A 21,685-nucleotide genomic window follows, 5' to 3' on the forward strand; every position below is an offset into this window, starting at 1 on the left:
GCTCTGATGCGACCCGAGTGCTCACACTGTGCCTCCATAACATGAAGGTTATAACAGAAAATCTGTCGCTCTCTCTGTCTTTCACTCACACAGACACACACACCACCACCATCAACTTTGCTAAATTGCTAATGAAAAACATGATCAGGCAGCTGTGATTGAGCAGCAATGTAAATCCAACTATTTTCATGGTTGTTGTGGTCGTGATAATTTTGTGATGCCACATCGAAAAGGCTCGGATGAGCTTTCCAAAGTTCTACAAGTTGTGCCTCCATCGCTTGTGTCCAGATCACACGCTGCACAGCCGTGCTGCGCCGTCTTTTTCACCGACGTTTACGTGTTTGCGCGCGAGCAGTGTGAGCGGCTGTGGTGACACGTCACGAGCGATTGATGATCGGGAGCTGGTCGTGAGGTGTTAATCGCTTCTCGTTACCCCACGTATACTACACGATGCACGATGAAGGCCAAAATCGGGCCGATCACCAAATCGGTCGCACGACTCAAAAATCGTCTCAAAATGGGCCAAAGATCGCACAGTGTAAGCCCAGCATCAGAGCAGCAATGTTTGTTCCCCTCAGAGAAAGAAAAAAAGGAGGAATGGGAAAAGGGAAACACCTGGCTGGGAAAGTGCACGATAACACCTATACAGCGCACTGCACTGTGTGCCGGCGCACTTTTTCCATAGGCATGCTTCTAGTGGTGGCACATGAAGAACATGAGGGGCGTGAAAGCTCGGGGAACCCTTAACCAATTTCTTGTCCACCAGGCCACGGCAGAAGCAGATATGATATGTAAACATTGGGGTTAATATGGGCATGTGCAGTGAATATCAGCGCTATGTGGCCAGAAGTGTGATAATATAATTTATTTTGTGTAATAAACAACTGCAAGGATAGATGATTACAACAAATAGATGACTAATACATAAAAGTAATACATAGATGAATAATGATGATGAGTTATGATGCGCAATCATGGGAACAAGCGGGTTTACAAACAGGAGCAGCTGATTAGCTTTAGAAAAGCTGAAATAATACCTCAACTGGAGCCAATTGTACTAAATGCACTATATGTGCACTGTTACAAGAATATTTTTCGTTCTATTGTTTTCTATTAATTTATATAATTTTAAGTTAAGCAGGACAGAGTTCTTTTAAAGAAAGATTTACTTATATTCTCAAAAGTTAAGCATGACAGGCTTCTGTTTAAGAAAGAGGCCTGTTTTACTGTGTTAATGTTGTCATTTTGAGCTAAAAAATAAATGGCTAAATGATCATTTGTTTCCCATACGGTCATATCACAAAGAATATGCATCTGCTTAAATCAAATTCAAGTCAAATGGTTAAAAAATAATTTTACACACAAAAAAAAGAGCTACCACACTGGGAAGGGTGAAGACAACTGGGTCGCCCGGCCCTGGCCACGAGGTGTCCCTTATTTATCTTTCAGGGAGTTGGCAACCCTATATGCGTTAGAAGTCCGTACATTTGTCAAGAGGGTCAAACCCATAACAGCAGCAAATAACACTCCCCAAAAACATGGATATGGCTCCTTCATGCGGTGACCTTATTTACTGCCTGCTGAGTTGAAGCTTGTGTTTGTAGCCGCTTGAAATTGTGTCGAATCTGCTGTGCGAGTCCACAGCCAGCGGAGCAAGATGGCGGTCCCTACGAAACAGTGAGTTGCAGACATGCTAGCATGATTATAACAACATGTTATTATATTGTTTCAGGTTGTTACGGTAAAGCTTAGAGTCGTGCTAAAAGAGCTTATTTCACTATATCAGCCGTGTAGTACCAGCTCGGGGTTTTGTATAAAAACGTCGGCTCTCCTTGCAGCTAGCGACCCAGCTAGCGAAATGCTAACGTTATGCTAGTCTCTCTCATAACTTATTAAACAGCAGCTCCTTAACGTTGGTTATCAAAAAACCCGTTTTGTGTTTTTCATGGTTACCACTCCTCTGTCAGCTTATTATTTTTTTTTAATTTTATTTTAACCCGAACAGATGGTTGTAGTTGGGAAGAGTTCACAGCAAATGCTAGTCATTCAAAATACAATTTGGTCTATTTCGTAAAAAAACAAACAAATAATATGCTTGCTTGGTGTCACAGTCAGTTTAAAGCCTTTGCTGTTGTCCCCATTGAAGATGCATAATCATTATGATAACCAGTGAAAGCTTGTCAAATGTGCCGTTGAATCTGTATGCTATACAGATCATTTGTATAACTCTACACATGTATACATCTGTGCGTTTGTGCGTAGTACATCTGTATATTTGCTCTCTGTATAGCAATATAAACATCTGTATACTTATTTGTCAGAATCCGTTCATAATGATTCCTACCTTTTAAACTACCCTTATCTGTGTATAATCGCACTTTTGCACTTACTGCTCTTGCACTTCTGATTCGATGTAAACTGTATTTTGTTACCCTGTACTTATACATGTGTAATGACAACAAAGTTGAATCCTAATCTTAATCCTAATTTAAGAACCTCTGTTTCGTGATTATCCTCAGGTATGGGCTCATTTTGCCACAAAAGAAGGGATTATCAAAGACCACTACCTTACCAAAACCCTCTGTATTCGATGATGACTCCGATGAAGAGGTGGGTAAACAGATTTGTTATAAACAAGACATTACAATTTGTACTTTGTCACTTAGTAAAATGAATTTTATTCAAGTATTTTGTCTATTAAGAAACTGAAAATAAATAATAAAGAAGTTTATCCACTAACTAGCTTGCTTGTTAGCAGGCTTCTTTCTAAATATACTGAATTTATTTTTGTATGTTTTTTCCCTCAGACCTCAGTTGGGGAAAGCCTGCAGAGAGAATCTATAAAAAAGAAGATGATGAAACAAGTAAGAAGAAAAATTAAAAGATTCAATTAAATTAAAAACAAACAAACAGTGATTTGATGCCTTCATCTTTCTGTCTTCCACTTTCCTTCTTTCTGAAGACGCGTCTGGAGATGCAGAAGGCTCTGGAACAGGACAGTACTGTATATGACTACGATGCTGTGTACGATGACATTCAAAAACAGAGACTAGAGACCAGCAAAAAAATCCTGGGAGGCACAGACAAAAAGGTAAATTAATTTATGCTGAATGCTTATAAAGCTGTGCTTGAAAACTAAGCAGCTGGAGTAGTAACAAAACCTCAGTGCTGCTGTTCGGTTCAAGTTGTTTTCTGATGTCCATTTGACGTAATATATGAGATGAAAATTTGTCTGTCTCTCTTTGTTACAGCCAAAATATATCCACCAGTTAATGAAAGCAGTAGAGGACCGAAAGAAAGAGCAAGAACGAAGGGAGGAGAGGAAGATTCAGAAGGAAAGAGAAGCAGAGGGAGAGAAGTTTGCGGATAAAGAGGCTTATGTTACATCCGCCTATAGGCAAAAACTGCAGGAACAGAAGGAGGAGGAGGAGAGAGAGAAGAGAGAGGCAGAGATGGAAGGTTGGAGTGATACTTAGCAGTTGTTATTAATGTCTGTGAATGACTGATGCAACTTTTTGTAATCTTTGAGCATTTTGGATATTTTAAATACAAAGTATGTGTGATTTGTTAAAATTTGTGTTTACTTAGCTGCTTTGGATGTGAAGAAACAAAAAGACCTGAGTGGCTTTTATCGGCACCTGTTGAATCAGACTGTAGGAGAGGAGGCAATACCAGATCGCTCTGCGAACAAGTCAGTCATAGCTTCTCATTACTTGCTCACCGATGAACATGTGCATGTTTTTTTGTTTTTTTTCGGAGTCTTTATTATATCACTGTTTCTTTTACAGACCTCAAACTTCAAAGGATTCAAAAGACACAGAAAAGACTTCACCTGCTTCCTCGCCTCCATCCAATGAAAATATCCCAAGTTCAAGCAGTGACATCGAGGAGGCACATGAGCAGAAATCTGGGTTTAGCAAGCCTGGGGGCGGCTCTGCACACTCAAAACGCCAGTACAGGCAGAGGTCACCTTCATCAGGGAGCGGTGACGAAAAGGAGAGGGAAAAGGAGAAGGAGCGAGACAGACATAAAAAGAGCCACAGAGACCAAGACAGAGCAAGGAATAGAGAGAGAGAGCGAGAAAGAGACAGAAACAGGGGAAGGGAAAGAGATGACAGGCATGGAGAAAGAAGAAGCGACAGAGATAGAAGGAGAGACAGAGACCGAGGTAGAGAAGACGACAGAGGTAGAGGAGGCAGAGGTGATACCGAAAGGGACGACAGGCATGGAAAGAGGGAGAGGAGCTCCAGAGAAAGAGAACGGGATAAGAATGGGGAGAGGGAAAAGAGAAGGAAACCGGATGAAGACAAGAGGAAAGACAGACATCTGGAGGAAGAGCAGGCACTACGGAAGGAACCAGAGAAGGAGAAGGGCATGAACAAGGAAGAAAATGAACTTGAAAGGAAGGAAGAAGTGGAATGCACAATAGAGAACAAAGATGAGCAGAAAAATCAAGGTGAGGAGAAAGAGGAAGCGGAGGAGAAGACAAACAAGTTTGCAAAGCGCAGCACAGATCAGACTGTGAGTTCGGCAAGAGAGAGGTACATGGCCAGGCAGATGGCCCGCTCTGCATCTAAAAGCTATATCGAGAAAGAGGAGGACTGAGAGCACACACAGAAAACATCTCCAAACTGCACTCTGTGTTTTGAGAATATTTATATTTTGTTTAAAAGACATCCCTTAAAAAAGCAAATGATTTTTTCTTTCTTTAAACACTTAGTGCTAACTGAACCTGTAGGGTGGTTCCTACTGAAAAATAAACATTTTAACATCTTAACATGAAGCTGTATGTAAGAGACTTATTTAAATGTTTAGGGGGAAAATCCTCAAACTGGAGGAAATTGGGAAAATGTATTTTTAAGGACTATTTTTCACTGTGGGTTAATGCATACATGGTGGACTAGTGGGGCTTTAAGACTAGAACAGGATGAACTGCAATGTTTGTGTTCATTTTAAAGACCATCCTCCCACTGCAGCAATGTGGATTTTTGATCTTCATAATGTTTCTGAACAGCAGTAAAGCTCAAACTGAGTAAGATGACAGTACTTGTTAGTAGGGTAAGTTTATTGTTGGTTATAGTCTTTTCATGGTTAATATGATTATAGTACATTACCAACCTTTTCCTGTAACCACCATACAATGAACAGACTGAAAGTGTGCAAATATTTCACAGTCCCTGGCAAAGAAATGCAGATTCGTGTTTTATCTTTGTAAAAATAAAAATGTTGAATATGAGGGGTTTTTTCTAGAGAGCCTCTTGTATCCTGTCCTAAATGAATGAGTGTAAATCGTACGTTTTATCTCAGCTGCTAAACTGCAGATTTGACTTCTGAACTGGTGATGTGTTCATTCACTTTTTATTTTTCTGGTGTATTCAGTGATGGACTAATAAAATAAGGTCTGATTCACAGTTTCTACTGCTCCTGGTCAGACTTAATTCCATACTGAAATAAGTACAAAAGAGAATTCAGAGGGTATCATTTTTTATTGCTATATAATCATTGCAAAGGAAAGTTGGAGATACAGAGAATTGACAGTTAAACATATTTATTTGCTTTCACCATTAATGCTGCTGAGTCACTATTATGCCTATTTCACAATATGTTTTACTTAACATGGGCATTTTTTTAATGTATAATTTGCTCAAACACAGATATTGATCACTGTTAACTGTCAAATAATCAGTTTGCTCATTTGTGTCACAACAATATTAAACAAAAAAGGAAAAATAAAGAAAATGGTTTACATTTTTTGGTCTAAATACTTTGGGGATTCCGCAAGTAACCCCCCCCTCTGAAAAAAACAAAAAAACCAAACTGCACCCCTTAAGCTGGCTCTAAAACCTAGTTCTAGTATGTTATAAAGTTACTAAGCACCAATTAGCAGGTATACCTATCTGACCATGGCACCCTAATAGTTTATGAATGGAACTTTTGCTAGCCATTGCTGGTAACTTGAATAATGATAACATTTTGTATTATGAAAATTATGAAAGGAAATGGACAAAAAAGATCACATTTTTGGCCTACAGTGGTTTGGTTTGAAAGAAAGAAAAAGCAAAAGGAAAAAAACATAATCTCAGCCTGGTCACCCCTGTAAAAGCTGGTGCATTAAGACTTAAAAGCAAGTATGATTGCAGGAATCTTTTTAGTTCTCCTGATTTGGTCTGGTCTAGTTATACATGGAGATGAGAGACCACTGAAATGAAAGAAAAGGCAACTTTTAGACGTACAATTTATTTCGTTTATGGCTAATTTCTGCACTGTAATGGTTCTGTATTACAGTTCTCTCATGTGTTCTGAATTTACTCTATAAAACTATAGTAACATGCATGATTATGCATGGATAAAAGACTGAAAGAGTCATTTTCTTAACACACTTACACTTAACACACCTATAATAGTAAAAGGCAATTCTTACTTATCCTAATATTATAATTACACACAATAGCAAAGGTTAATTAATAGTGACACTTTTATTAAAGTGCACCATTAAAGAGTATTAAGTGGTATTAAATATACTCGCCTCATCCCAGGTCAGGTGGATCTCACCATCAGATGATTTGCCCTTGAAAATGTCTGGAGAAAACCCCCATGCAACAGACGTCTAAGCACATTTTGGAATAGATAAAAGATGTGGATTTATTACCTGACATCTTATCCAGGCGCAACATGAGAGTGGTGAACTCCTCCAAAGAGGTGGTGGAGAAGCCTGAATACCGAGACGACATCAGCCCCACACTGGCATCATTAACATCCATTCCTGATAAAGACACGAGGAGACAGTGAGGAGTTCTCCAGTTATAACACGAAGCAAGCTCCAAATGTGTTACTACACTTAAATGTGTTCAAATGTGACAATAATTAGTGTTACCTGCGGCTTTAATCGCCTTCTGGAGCTCATCGTCAGACAGGGATCCATTTTCATTCACATCAGAGCGATGAAAGAGATTCTACAAGCAGGATGAACTTACATTTAGAAGCAAATAGTAGTTTGAACATATCTCATTTTTAAAATTTTAAACTGAAAGTTTTTTTGGGGGAAAAAAACTCTAAAAGTTGAAGAAATAATTAAATTATGTATTAATCTTGGAGACTATACTTGCTGCATTACTTTGTATTCTTGAATCTTCTTCCAGAGAATTGAGAATTCAGTAAAGGTCATTGTCATCCTTTGATCGAGCTGTGCAGGTTAAGGATATCTTACAAAAAAGTTCTTACTCCTAATAGAAATGTGGCCAGTTGTCAGTTTGATCATCAACTTTGATCATTTTGGGTGTGGCATCACATAAAAGCAAAAGGAAAATAACTGTATAATTTAGGATACATCCACCAAGGCAATCATACACCTGCGGGCATCCAAACTAAAGCCCCTGTGGCCATTCCCTGTTGAAAAACATTAATTTTTTCTATAAAAGCAAACAATCAACAACAAGATATGAATGATGATTTTGAACCTTTCATAGCACACATGTTCATCTTACCATGAGGGAATCTGTCATTCAGGAGCTTCTGGAGTTGTACAGAAAGCAGCTCATCATTCTACCAAGAGGCAGAGAAACAACTAAAATGTATCGATGCATATCAGGAAAAAGTAAAGATTTGAAGAAAGAGAAAAAGATTGACACCTGATCAGCATAGAGTTTAAATAAGGCATAGTTTGGATCCTCATCAGTGGCTTTCTCATTGTCTTTGTCTCAGATCTACAAGAGAGCAAAATTTATCTCTTTCTTATCAGCAGCAGTGTGAAATAGAGGCTATAACACTTGGAGGAAAAATATACAACACAGATTTTTCAAACCTCAGAAAGATGGTCATCTTTTTCATCTTCCCCTCCTTGACAGGGCCTAGAAGCAGAAGAGAAGGTTTAAAGCTTTACAATTAACATTTGTCATCAAGCTATTTCAAGATCTCAAGAAAACAGGATGTGACGTTTCAGGATCATGATAGCCATAAAGAGTCTTAGCAGGACTACTGAAGTCCACTGAAGGTGAAACCAAACCATTCTCCTTAAGTCAGTGGTTCCCAAACTGTTTTGCTAGGCCCCCCTTTGTTTTATAAGAAAAATGTTTGCCCCCCCCCCCCCCCCCCCCCACCACCACCACCACCTAAACAAAGATATGCTTCACCATATTTTCTAGTCTTTGGCTTGAAGGAAGTTGGTTTGGATTTGTGTGGGAACCCCGTCCATTATGCTAGCAATGTCCAAGCATTCTTTTTTCATACCACCCCTCCTGGAATGTACATGAAGGAATGTATATGATGAAATTGTTTCCCAAGTTTCAGTGTATGTTGTTCAAGTTAAATCAATGCTGACTAAATCTGTGAAGGTTCTCAGTCATCCAGGTCATCGTAGTCTAAGGAGCTTGGAAAGAAAAGCGTCTGGACGTTTCACCTCTCATCTGAGAAGCTTGAGAAAGAGGAGTGAAAGAAGCCATTTACGTCCACTGTGAGCGACCATCTTTGAACAGAGGTGGTGGTTTACGACACCAACTGTCTGCCATCTATAATCCAGTTTTGAGATCCCTTCCCAGACACCTTAACGCCCACTCACACCCTGGGCCATATGACCTCAGGAAATCACATGATAGGGTGGGGCTAGGTTTCACAATGAGCTCACCCGAAACCTTGGCTGATTGTGACCCACACCTGTTTTCACACCTTGGCTCATGTGTCTGTAAAGGTTCTCAGTCATCCAGGTCATTGTAGTCTAAGGAGCTTGGAAAGAAAAGCGTCTGGACTTGTTTAAGTTGCTTGAAGACGTTTCACCTCTCATCCGAGAAGCTTCTTCAGTTCTAAGGGTAAATGGTGGGGAGTCCCAGATTTAAACCCATTTTTACACCTCGGCTCATGTGATTAGATTGAGGATCCCTCTTTGGGGGGTAACTCGCACTGGGTTTAAATCTGGGACTCTCCACCATTTACCCTTGGAACTGAAGAAGCTTCTCAGATGAGAGGTGAAACGTCTTCAAGCAACTTAAACAAGTCCAGACACTTTTCTTTCCAAACTCCTTAGACTTTGCTCATGTGATTAGGTAAAGAATCATCAGGGGGTCCTTTTGTCCCTCTTTGGGGGGATACTCCCACGGGGTTTAAATCTGGGACTCTCCACCATTTGACCCTTAGAACTGAAGAAGCTTCTCGGATGAGAGGTGAAACGTCTTCAAGCAACTTCCATATTCATATTCCATATTCCAACTTCCAACCTAAACTTGGTTTATATCTGACCCAGATAGACTGCAGGTCATAATTTCTTACCTGAAGTTCAGTTCACCTGACACTTGGACCGGCGGCTGCCTCGGGTCTCTGCTCCTCCTTGACTCCCCTCTCCCTCATCCACCTGCTGGCCTCCACCACTTGTTAATTTTACTGAATCTGTGGAAGCTCCGCCATAGCCACCACCAAACAACTGAGTTATTTTTAGTAAAAAGAAGTAATTGTAAAAAAGTAATTGTCATTACTCAATGATGTCCAGTGGTCTCCTGTCAGAGCCACGCATTCTGTGTGAACTAAAGCCTCTTCTTTTTTCTTTTTCTCCGTTTCATACAGTTCGTGGATTCGAATTGTTATTGTGCTTCTCGCTGGGGGCTTGTAGGACGCGTCCTGAGATGCAACCTTTAAAACATCCGCAAAGCCCTTGTCCTCCACAATGCTTAGCGGTCTACAGTCCTTTGCTATCCATTTGGCTATATTGTCGGTCAGTTTGTCCAAAGAAGACTTACCGAGTGGCCTGCGTTCACTAAGAGTGGTCTGACGCAGGCCAGGTGAAGCAGCTGCCCCGACAATCGCGTGTTTGGCATTAAGGTGGTATTTTAAGGTCGAATTTGAACGGTGAAATTGAAACTCTTTACTACAGTGAGTGCAAATTACAACGCGTTTGTTTATTGTCCCATCTATGTTCTTCTTGTATTTAAATTCCCCATCCAGAAGGCCATCCTGTTCCTGCTTCTCCATTTTCAGTGGCGCGGTAAACAAATCAAGTGGAATTATGGGAGCGACTTATCTGCGTGTTGCGCTAAATAGTTAAATATTCTAACGTAATTAATTCCAAAATTTAATTATCGCAATTAACGCGTTAATTTCGACAGCTATAATTTTTACACATCGGCCAGTAGTGATGTGCGGATCGATCCTGAAATATCAATTCCTCCGATACCAATCATTTATGTTGTAGAATCAATTCTCACATTAAAATATTGATATTTTAGTAATTTAGGATAAATTTGTAGTTTATCATTAATAGGAACACAGTGGAAAGAAACTATAACATTCGGATATTCTACATTCAAAGGAACTACTTCCTCTTCCACCTTTCATAGTCATGTGCGAAATACTGCTGTATAAATGTCTCGCAGCCCCTTGGCGTGCGCACTCACAACAATGGCTGAGCATAATTGTGCGGATATACTTTACCTCCACAAACCGCTGAGACGTGGTTTGCGATACATGTGGCAAAAAAGTGAGGTGTTGTGGCCATACTTGCCAACCTTGAGACCTCAGAATTAGGGAGACATTCAAAAGGGCTGTTGGGCGGGGTGATAAATACATTTTACAGTGTTTATTTATCGGATAAAATACGTTAAATGTCACTGTTATTATTGGCCAGCCCGGAAACAGCGGTGGTGTCCAAATCCAGAGGCTGCTTCCACCTTCGCGGTCTAAAGAAAGCCGGGTAGTACGTCATGAGCTCCCTCGGTGGAGTGAAACTCTGCTGTCTGCTCCTTGCTATCTAAAATATAACCGGGCGCTGACGTAAACTCTCGACCGTCTCACACTTTGTTTAATCAGTTTTCTGTTTGACGTTTATTCAGCTGTGTGAAAACCCCAGAGGAACCCTCCCGAGGGATTAATAAATTGAATCTAATCTAATAACTTTAATCTCAGCCAAACCGATTTACTCATGAAGAAATAAAACACTGAAAAAGCCAAACAATAAAATTTTTAAGTTATCAAAGTGACTTATATATCATGTTTAACCCGAGTAGCGGAAGACCGCGGGGGTTTGAAGACGATGTGTCGGTCGGCTCAGATAGTTGAAGTTTACACAGCTACATTCTCACCTGAAAATATGTTAAAAGATTTTTTGCAACCCAGAAAGAGAAATAAGAGTAATATTAAAACTAAGTAGCTTCCGCCATTGTTGGAAACTGGAACTGGCTGGGCCGAGCTATGAATTCGGCGATATTGTTTTTCAATTTTGTTGTCCGGGTGGAGAAATTCGGGAGAACGGTGGCTCCGGGAGATTTTCAGGAGGGGCACTGAAATTCTTGATTCTCCCGGAAAAATCGGGAGGGTTGGCATGTATGGTTGTGGCAACACCACTAACCTTGTCAAACACCTCAGAGTAAATCATATCACAGAATATGACGAGCGTATGTTGAGGCGAACTGAAGAGGAGGAGAGGGACAGGTGCTGCTAGGGCGAGACAGACGTCTCTCACGGAGTCCTTTAGTGCTGCATGCAGGCACAACTTACGTTTTTTTATTTCTATATGATGAACTCTGCATTATTAAGTTATAAGAACAAGTAATCTGATGTCCTGTAATCATTATGACGCTATAATTTGAGATACAATATATAAAATAAGTTTTTGTACAAAGTATCGGTATCAGTATCGTCGATACCACCCTGAATTTTACTTGGTATCGGATCGGAAAGGAAATCAGTGGTATCGCACATCACTAGTTTTCAGTTGTTTTCACAGAGTTGTGCGTCCACATTAAAACGGCCAAAAGTGCTTACGTTTTTTTTTGCGCATGCGCAAAAGCGATTAAGTATTAAAGAATTTGAAGAAAGATCTGGAGCATGTATAAGCTGATATTAATCCTTTTTAGGGCTGCCAAAATTGAGAGCAATTAAAACAACTGCTGTATAATGCACTCCACTATCTTTGTTTATTTGGTCACATGACTGCATCACATGACTAAAATGCGTCATCGTTTTAGAAAGTCTGCGTTTTTGAGTGTCCACACTGCGACTGAACGGCTCTGTTTTGAAATGTATGCTCTGTCGGGGAGGGATTTCAAAACGTTGCGTTTTTCCTTGGACAGGAGGCCAAAACGGAGAGAAAACAATATGTTTACGTTTGAAAACGCATTAGTGTGGACGTAAGTCTGGCTTCATTAGCCATTTCCAGGTCCAAACTCTGCCTCTGGTACCTATGTCAAACGAACACTGCGGCATCGCTGAGAGTTAAAAAACTGTCTAAATTCTTTGATCTTTAATAAAATGAGCATTGTGGCTGCTCTACCCGGTGTAACAATTAAGTTTAAAATCCAGGCATCCATGAAAACAGGATTTATGAAGTATAACAGAATTAGAAGGTAGCAGGGCATTAGCTCGCTCGTTTCCATCTAAAGATAATATAGCATGTTCTGACTGAGAGATTTCTGAAAAGATTAAAACGTACAGCTCTGGTATCACTTCTGACATAAATTTAGGCAGAAAACTAAACAACAGTTTGTAGGGTTACTGCAGTTGGGCTAGCTCAGACCTTCACAAAGTGTGGGGCCCGCCCCCTAGGGGGGGCGCAGAGCCATTGCAGGGGAGGCACGGTATGAAAAGGGGGGGAAAAAACCAAAACGCTTGGACACTGCTAGCACAAGCGGCCACAGAAACGCAAAGCAGGAGATGAAGCATCGCTGAGTATGTTTCCAAACCAACTTCATTCTAAGCCAAAGACTATAAAATATGATGAAGCATGTCTTCCCTTTGGCTTCACCTGCACAAGTGCCAAGGTAGGTCTCCTCAGCAGAATTGGTTTTCCCTGCGTCGGGAGCACGCGCTGGGCTGTTCAAATCACGGACAAACAGTATCCCACATTCTTAATTTTTAGTTCACAAACACTTGTTGTAATGACTAACTACTCCTGACATGTTGGAGATGTTTGCTCTTTATACAGTAAAGTTACAGCGGGATACAAATAATATCAGGCTGATCCTGCCGTGATTTGTTCCCCTGGTTCAAACCACAGACAAACAGTATCCCACAGTTGTTTATGTTTTTGAACCCCTTTTGCACAGAGAGGCATTTTTTGAAAAATGTATTGATAGCAATGTTGAATATTATTACACAGGTAAAAAAACAACTACACATAAAATATTCACAACGTGACGCCTCTGCCTTCGTAAATGGAGGGACAGTAACTGCGTGTGTATGTAAGCCTGTAAAAACTGAAGATAGTCAGATTAACAGTATTTTGTCTCTATCCGCCATTCTGCAATTCATCTCATGTAAACAATAACGTGGCGCACAGTGTGACGTGAAAAAAAGGTACATACCTTTGACGTTGTGTGACAAACTCTGTATTCTTCGTCCACACGTAAACGCAAAAAAGGAGTTTTAAAAAATCTCCGTTTTCGGTGATTCAAAACGCTGTTTACGTGTGGACGAAACAGCTGCGTTTTCAAAAATACCCGTGTAGGTGTGGACATAGTGTAAAAGAGTTAGTAGTTTATTTTATTACTACCTGTCATTTTTAATTGTTTACTAAATGTTTGAGGTGTGAAATAAACCTCAATGGAGCAAAATAAGGGTGTGTGTGGTTGGAGGATGTGTTTGTGTTTCAAATTGGTCATGTGACTGCATGGCCACATCTGATTGGTAAAAAAGTTACCGGAAACTCCACTGGTGGCATGTTATTTAATGTGTTAAACTAATTATTTTTTTTAAAAAGTAACGAGTTGAATTTTGCAAATATAGCGGAGTAAAAGTACCGTTTCTTCTTCACAAATGTACTCAAGTAAAAGTAAAAAGTATCGTGCAAAAAAGGTACTTTCAAAGTACTTTTTTTTTTCAAAAACTTACTCAAGTAAATGTAACAGAGTAAATGTAACTCATTACTACCCACCTCTGACTGGCAGCCCTTTATAGAATGCTGCTAATTGGCCATCAAAACATACTATTATCTGGGGTTACATATTAAGCTAAACTAATAAGCTACACAAGCTTTATTTACACAAGCTTGTGTAATTTTCCAACTTTCTTTTTACCTTATAAATATTTTCCTTATGGCAGCACAGTGTGTGTAACGGTTTATACTGAGGATGACATCACTTAATGTTGCAAATAATATTTTCTATTGAAAGTAGAGGGGAAAACAAGAACAGACAGAGTCAGAGCTGAAAAATCATCCTGTTTTATTTTCAGTGTTGGGAAGGTTACTTTTAAAATGTATTCCATTACAGAATACAGAATACATGCCCCAAAATGTATTCTGTAACGTATTCCATTACGTTACTCAATGACAGTAACGTATTCTGAATACTTTGGATTACTTAATATATTATCATGCTTTTTACAACAACGTGAATGTACTATTGCTGTGTGATTTATTACTATTACTGAAGGTCCGCGACTCCGAACTGTAGTAAAGGGACCTCTGACTAGTACGGCGGGGTCCCTGTCGGCTCGTAGCCGAAAAATAGCTTTACTTTGTTGTGTGGGTCAACTTTTCTTGCGAGAGACAGAGAGAGGCGTCGAAAGTCTGCTCCAACGGAACTTGTTGTTTTCGGAGGAAAACACGAACACGGTGTACAGTCGAGTCTTAATAGCTTACTTACAACTGGGCTCGTCAGGCACTCTTCTTGGCTGAAGTGGTTATTATTATATTTACATGCTTCCAGCTCCCGTTTTTCCTCGATGACAACTCGTACCTTTCCACTCCCCTTTTTCTCCCTCCTCGCGCTCACAGACACATAACGTGTATGGCAGTCCATTCTCCCTGCAACATGGACTACACTGCCCATGATGCTACATTCTTTAGAGCTATGCTTGTAGCATTCTGCCTGTTAGCTTAGCACAACAACAACAACAACGAAAAGGCGCTCTCTCACCCAGGAAACACACAGTCGCAGAGAGAGAGAGAGAGAGAGAGAGCGTCGCCCTGTAACCATGGCAACCGTAACGCTGCCGCCTGGAACAACAGAACGTAGCTGTCAAACAAAACCCAAACAGTCCTGACCCGCGACAAAATGAAACGGGAAAGTACCGCAGTGTAATCCATTTATTTCAACAAAGTAACTGTATTCTGAATACCACCCTTTTAAATGGTAACTGTAACGGAATACAGTTACTCATATTTTGTATTTTAAATACGTAACGGCGGTACATGTATTCCGTTACTCCCCAACACTGGACTCATGTGACCATTTTGAACCCCACCGCCCATATTTCACAGCCAGCAGAGATAACACACCTGATGTCTGGCTAACAAATAGGAAATTACCCTATGGTGTCTTTTGTTAAGTAAATAATTCATGTAGTTTATTATCCTGAGTTAATCATATTAATCCTTCATTATGTGAAGGATTCTTTACATGATATTATTCATCAGTCTTGGTGTAGACAGCGAGAGCGAAATCTGCAGTGATGTTGGGTTCTTTGGTGGATGGGATGATCACATACTCTCCAGGTTCCAGACTGTGGAGTTCAATGAGATCTCGCCGAGTGCTGTAAGTCTTTTCTGCCTTCACAGGGCTGTTCCTCTGAAAGAAATCCTGTTGCAGGCGTCCTTGTGGGGTCTGGGAGAAATATGAAGGAACTTTAGTGAAATAGTCTTCTGAGTCTAAGTATACATTGTTATTAAAATGCTGAATTTACTTTTGGTGCACAGACAGTTTCATATATTTGTTATTGTTTTCACTTACCCCTGGTGGAATCTGTTAATTGGAAAATGGCAAGAATAACTTCATTAAACTGTTCCACAGGAACCATTTTCCATAGTAACTTTAAATAATGAATGTGAAATCAGTGAAGGCATTTTTTATTATTATTGTTTTACTAACTCAGCTGCTAAATTAGGAAAAGCGCTTGTGTTTTAATAACAGGGTGATACAATTGTTTTAAAGATTTAGTTTCTTGTCCTTTGGTAATCAGTTGCAGTATTTAACAAGTATTTAAATTAAAGGAAGCGGATTCAGAATGAATACCTTATAGATGGTAAGTGTAGTTTTGTGGAGGCGTATCTCAATGCGATTTCCCTGATGAGGTTTCTGCATCAGGGAGAGCACGATGTTTTTGTCTCCTGGCTCCTTCTTGTCTATAACAGTCACTCGAATGCGATACTGAGGGTTTGTTGCAAAGGTGGCTACAGAGAGGAAACAGTTTATTTGTTAGTTACAGGTTTTAGAAATTTATGGTGGGTTTTGTGTTTGTACAGGTAAATGAAAAATGTAAAAACCAAAATATTCCTTTAGTGATAGTTAAAGTTTAGATAGGAGTGAACTTGTCTTACAGTGTTTCACATTGCCACCTGCAGATGTCCCTGCTACCCAGCTCCCATCGTAAATCATGCAATTCCACTGACATTTTAAGTCTCCATCAAGAAAGTTAGGGGTCTCACAGCAGATGTATACTTTAGCAAAACAGGAACAGAAGTCCTCCATTTGCATCCTGACAGCCAGATGAGCAGATAGAGATAAAATAGGAAATAAACATTAAATATCAAGCAGTAAGACATAAACTCTTTGGTAATGCATCAAAATGATTGTGTGATTGTTTTGTTTGTTTTTGAGTTTTTAAAATGCTTTTTTAAAATATTGAGAGTAAACAGTGTGCAAAATTTCTAATTTACCAGAACTCTCCGTCGTCACGGTCGAAACACTTTTTTTTAACTTCTGGACTTACTTTGTCCCACAAATCTGACCTGACCTTTTGCATGTCAGTGGTCTTGGGTTTCCAATCAGGGATCTTGTCCTGTGTGAGAAAACTTGGCAGGTGGCAGCTAGTCCTCATGCAGCAGTCGCCCCTACCTTATGTCGGAGCAGGAGATATTCACCCCTATGCGTACAAACTGCAAATGAATTGTGCATGTGCAAAGCTGTTGCTTCCCTTGGCAACACTGCTCACAAAATGTCAAAGCAGCCTCTCCCTATTTGAAACTGTGTAAGTGTTTAGCCATTTACCTCTCCTGCCTCTGAGTTAACCCTTCACACTGTGTGCTTATATCTAACGAGGAGTGTATCAACTCTATTATTAGCATATATTGGAATCAATGTTAAAAAGAAACTATCAAAAAACTTCTTTCTAACAGTTACCTCCTACTGAGTTTTTATTAAGTGAGATGATGCAAAGAGAGCTGGATATGTTTTAACTTGCTTTGTAGTACATCCATCTGAACCACGTTTATATTGTTGTTGCCTTTTTAATGAAATTATTTGAAAACAAATGGTGAGACAGTGGAGGTGTCACATGGTGAATGTCTATGTTGCAGTCATATTTATATGAAAAAATGGTAGAAGGGACTGATCACAAAAGATTAACTGGTCTACGGTGATTCTCCAAGCAAATCAAAAAGGGTTATGTTGTCAGCCTTGTCACCCTGACAGAAAATGTCCTGCTTTCCCATTGGTGAAGGAAGACGTTATTCCTGTAACAGCAAGTCTCCTGATTTTGTTGGGTCTAGTTGTACATAGAAATGATGGACCACTGAAAGAAAAAAAAGAGGCTTTTTTTTTTCAATTTAAATTTGTTAGGGTTATGTCCAAAATCTGCGTTGTGGACAAAAAAAAACTAACCTGAATTGAAATTCAAATTAATACTTCAACAATCATGTTTTGCAGTGTTAGTCAGTAAGTGACTGGCTGCTCCCATATGGGATTAGAACGATGCCACCTTATCCCATAGTTCAGCCGATACGTATATACGCAGCGAACGTCATTGACAGGCTATGAAGTCCTTATGTGCCGACACCGGTGTTGGTCAAGTTACTTGAAAAAAGTAATCAGTAACTAATTACTGATTACTTCCCCAAAAAAGTAATCCAGTTACTTTACTGATTACTTATTTTCAAAAGTAATTAATTACTTAGTTACTTAGTTACTTTTTAAAAGCACGATTTACAACCTGAATAGGTAATAAAGCGATAGATCTTTCAGCCCAATTCTACTTTTTCTGCATAATCCATCATACAAAATGTAATCAAATGGAAAAGTCCCTTTTTAAAACTTGTTTTATTAGTTTTAATCTTTTAACTTTATGCATCAAGCAAAAATTAAATTATATGCAACATTCTCTGACTGGAAGAAATTTGTTTAACATTTAAACCTATTTTCTGCACATTCCAGCACATAAATTTTTTTGTGTGTTTACACTCACTCTTTCAAATAGATGCAAGTAAAACACAGCAGAAAATAAATAAAGTCAAAGACTAGCGGTCCTTTTGCTCTATTTTCACCTGTAAAGCAGGAGTGGCGTAGGCGGAGGTTTACCCTGGTGCAGGTGTGCCGCAGCGGTCAGTGGAAGAATCCGCGAGTTTCTCTGTGAGTTTCCCATTACGTGGTAGCGCACTTGGTGCTTGCTTGGAAGTTTAGGGGGTTTTTTTTCGCTGTAAAAAGAAGTTTTCTTCCCACGCGCAACGGAAACTAATGTTTTTGTCACTTTTTATGGAATCAAACTCAAAGTAAGGTCAGTACTTCCACGCTTTAAACGCTGCACGCTCATAATCTCTCCCGCACTGGATATATGATCCACTGTTGATCTGCACACAGCTTTTGTCACGAACATCACACTCGCTTCCGTCACTGTCATGAGACATTCTCGCAAAAAAAATAACGGTTTTAGTAACGCAGTAACGCAGCGTTCCTACGGGAAAGTAACGGTAATCTAATTACCATTTTTGCAATACTAATCCCTTACTTTACTCGTTACTTGAAAAAAGTAATCGGATTACAGTAACGCGTTACTGCCCATCTCTGGTGCCGACACCGGTGTTTTAGCTAGCAAAGCGGCGTGGCTGATGTGGAGTGAAGCCACGTTAATGACAACGTGTACAAGCATTGGAGATGTGAGCAGGACAGACGGAACAATTGACAGAAAAAGTGTTGACTTTATACCAGTTTTTAAATTGTGTTGATAGGCCACGTAAAACCAGAGTTGTGATAAAAATATGCAATGTTTGGTTTTCTTCCTGAATACTGTCGTTGTTTATATTTACTGCGGGAAGAAACGGTAAAAACGGCGTTTTATAAGGAAAACGCTCGAAAGCCTGTGAGCAAAAACAAACTCCACCCCCCACCTTTCCTATTGGTCCAAAAAAGTACCATGTCGACCAATCAAAAAATGATATGGCAACGTGGCATCTTGTTGTTAAGAAACGGGGGGAAGTTTTAGGAGTGACGGCGGTGTTTTGAGATGTGAGAGATTTGAGACGTTCAGCGCAAATCTTGTGTAGTCAGTGTGCAGTGTAGTCAATAGTTTTGTTGTGTGTGTCAGAACAATGAGGCGACTGCTGAATGTTACAGGTGTTACAGGAGTGATACATCTCCTGTTGTCAGGCCTGCAGGTATCAGGCTTTTTTTCTCTTTTATCTCATAGTGGACAGAAATGTTTTTTGGAGTGGCACAAATAATTTGTGTGGCATCAGATTTGATGCAGAACAGCTGATTGTTCTGTAAATAGTTTGAAATGTTTATTTAAAAGCGCATTGGCTGCGTTAAAAAAAAAAATAGCTGCAAAAAACTTTGTTGTTTGCCAAACTGAGTTACTTTTTTGAAGAAGTAACTATATAATTAATTGCCCAAAATTGGTCATTATATACTGTATTTTGCAGACAGAGAGTTACAGACTCTCTCCCAGACCACAGACTCATACTCATACGATTGCATGGTTGCCGGTTCGAGCCCCGGCTCGGACAGTCTCGGTCGTTGTGTCCTTGGGCAAGACACTTCACCTACTGCCTACTGGTGATGGCCAGAGGGGCCGATGGCGCGATATGGCAGCCTCGCCTCTGTCAGTGCGCCCCAGGGCAGCTGTGGCTACAACTGTAGCTTGCCTCCACCAGTGTGTGAATGTGAGAGTGAATGAATAGTGGAATTGTATAACGCTTTGAGGTTCTTGAAAAGCGCTATATAAATGCAATCCATTATTATTATTATTATTATTATTATTATTATTATTATAATACAAGTCAGAGCTTTATAAAAAAAAAAGTTGTGTTTTCGAAATTGGAGTTCAAGTTATTTTTACTTCCAATAGTGTTAACACAATACACAGCTCATGAACAAGATTTATTTATAATTTTTTATTGTAAGTGGGCTAAAGCAGTTAATTAAAAGTAGTCTAACATAAATGTAAACGCTGTAATTTGATTATTTTAATAAACCATGTACTGTAACTTGGATGGATAAGATGCCGGCGTGACCACAGTGCACACGTCTGATGTTGCTCACAGTGGTCAAAGGGATTGCTCAGGGAGTTTGTGTGTTCGCTCAGACACGTGAAAAATTAGAGGGAACATTGGTTATGGCTAATGTCTATGCAGTAAAATTAATTTTCTCTGTTTACTTGTGACTTAACTGACTCTGAATGTGTTATGGATGTTGGTACCAGAGAGGCTGTTCTGAGTATTTCCGAAACTGCTGTTCTACTTGGATTTCCCCGCAAAACGAAATCTTTGGACAAGATGGTCCACAAAGACCAAGTATTCAGTGAGGTGCTTGAATGGCCAGGCTACTTCAAGTTGATAGCAAGGCAACAGTAACAGCACTTGTATGCAGGTATTCAGGAATGCAGGAGAGCATCTCTGAACACACAGCACTTCAAAGGTCGAAGCAGACGGCCCAAAGATGAAGGATACCTCACCAGGTACCACTCCTGTAAGCTGAGAAAAGGAAAAATACCCTACAATCTTTATATATGGATGGTAGGTCATAAACAACACAAAAAACATGGACCCATTCTACCTTGTGTTAATGGTTCAGTCTGCTGGACCCTTAAGCATCCCTTCAACACCATAGCCCACATGAGTATTGCTGCTGACCATGTCCATCCCTTTAAGCCGCAAAATAACTGTTTTCTGATGGCTGTTTTCAACAAGATAACACATCATGTGACAAAACTCATCCCAAACTGGTTTCCCAAACATGACTGTGAGTTCACTGTACTCAGTTGGCCGTCACAGTCAACAGATCTGGAAATGGTGGAATCGTAAATTCACATCATGGATGTGTAAATGTGTGATGCTATCATATGAACATGGACCAAAATATTTGAGAAATAACCAAAAAAGAATTAAAGCAATTCTGAGGAAAAAAGGGGATGAAACCCAATACTTGCAAGTATAACTAATGACCATTGTGTATGAATGTTGTTTAGTTTTGTTTACACATTAAAAACTGTAACACTTGCATATTACACACAATTGTAAATGACAATAGTAACACTTATCAAAAGAAACTGCATATTTACATTTTAAAAAATGTATGGAAATTACGGAAATATACTTGCCTCATCCCATGTCAGGTGGATCACTCCATCAGATGATTTGCTCTTGAAAATGTCTGTGGAGAAAAGACCCATGCAGTCTAAGCGCATTTTAAAATAGATAAATGATGTGTGTTTATTCTTTTAAATTATGTGATGTGTGGTTGCCATGTCACTTACCTGACATCCTGTCCAGGTTAAAATGATTAAAATGATTTTACTGCTGGTCGAAGCCATTTCACTTCACTCTCCTGTGAGGAACTCATATCACCCAGGTCACCCAAAGAAAGACCGTTTGGTGGGAACTCATTGTCCACAAACAGTTCTCCTTTCCGGAGGCAGTCAGCTTTTATCTGAGCGAAGTCCTGATTTTTGAACTTGGCAGGGTTGGAGGGGCTTCCCTCGCTGCCATCCTGGTAATGCAAGTTGACGAGACAAGTTTCAGATTTAGCCATGATGATGATCAAAGTCTTCCGACAGATTC

General features: G+C 39.7%; 2 protein-coding genes across 2 annotated transcripts; one reads left to right on the forward strand and one right to left on the reverse strand.

Annotated features, from left to right (window-relative positions):
- The first annotated feature begins 1,450 nt into the window (after positions 1–1,450).
- Positions 1,451–5,414, forward strand: nsrp1 (nuclear speckle splicing regulatory protein 1). Its single transcript, XM_080866958.1, has 7 exons — positions 1,451–1,677; positions 2,520–2,610; positions 2,808–2,864; positions 2,963–3,091; positions 3,252–3,459; positions 3,589–3,691; positions 3,789–5,414. The coding sequence occupies exons 1-7, from the start codon at positions 1,658–1,660 to the stop codon at positions 4,603–4,605; spliced, it is 1,425 nt and encodes a 474-aa protein (XP_080723084.1). The 5' UTR covers positions 1,451–1,657; the 3' UTR covers positions 4,606–5,414.
- Positions 5,415–6,157: 743 nt separating this feature from the next.
- LOC308387150 (calpain-2 catalytic subunit-like) lies at positions 6,158–21,684 on the reverse strand. The gene is given in 17 exon segments (XM_080867047.1): positions 6,158–6,199; positions 6,527–6,579; positions 6,650–6,763; positions 6,875–6,953; positions 7,115–7,183; positions 7,328–7,386; positions 7,485–7,542; positions 7,629–7,697; positions 7,701–7,703; positions 7,802–7,847; positions 15,318–15,325; positions 15,327–15,521; positions 15,648–15,659; positions 15,930–16,087; positions 16,235–16,392; positions 16,574–16,751; positions 21,410–21,684. Coding segments are annotated over 17 exon segments (1,533 nt in total). The 5' UTR covers positions 21,657–21,684; the 3' UTR covers positions 6,158–6,172.
- Between the last annotated feature and the right edge of the window lies 1 nt (position 21,685).

The sequence above is a fragment of the Rhamphochromis sp. 'chilingali' genome (assembly GCF_963969265.1).
Source record: "Rhamphochromis sp. 'chilingali' genome assembly, chromosome: 19".
NCBI classification, from domain to species: domain Eukaryota; kingdom Metazoa; phylum Chordata; class Actinopteri; order Cichliformes; family Cichlidae; genus Rhamphochromis; species Rhamphochromis sp. 'chilingali'.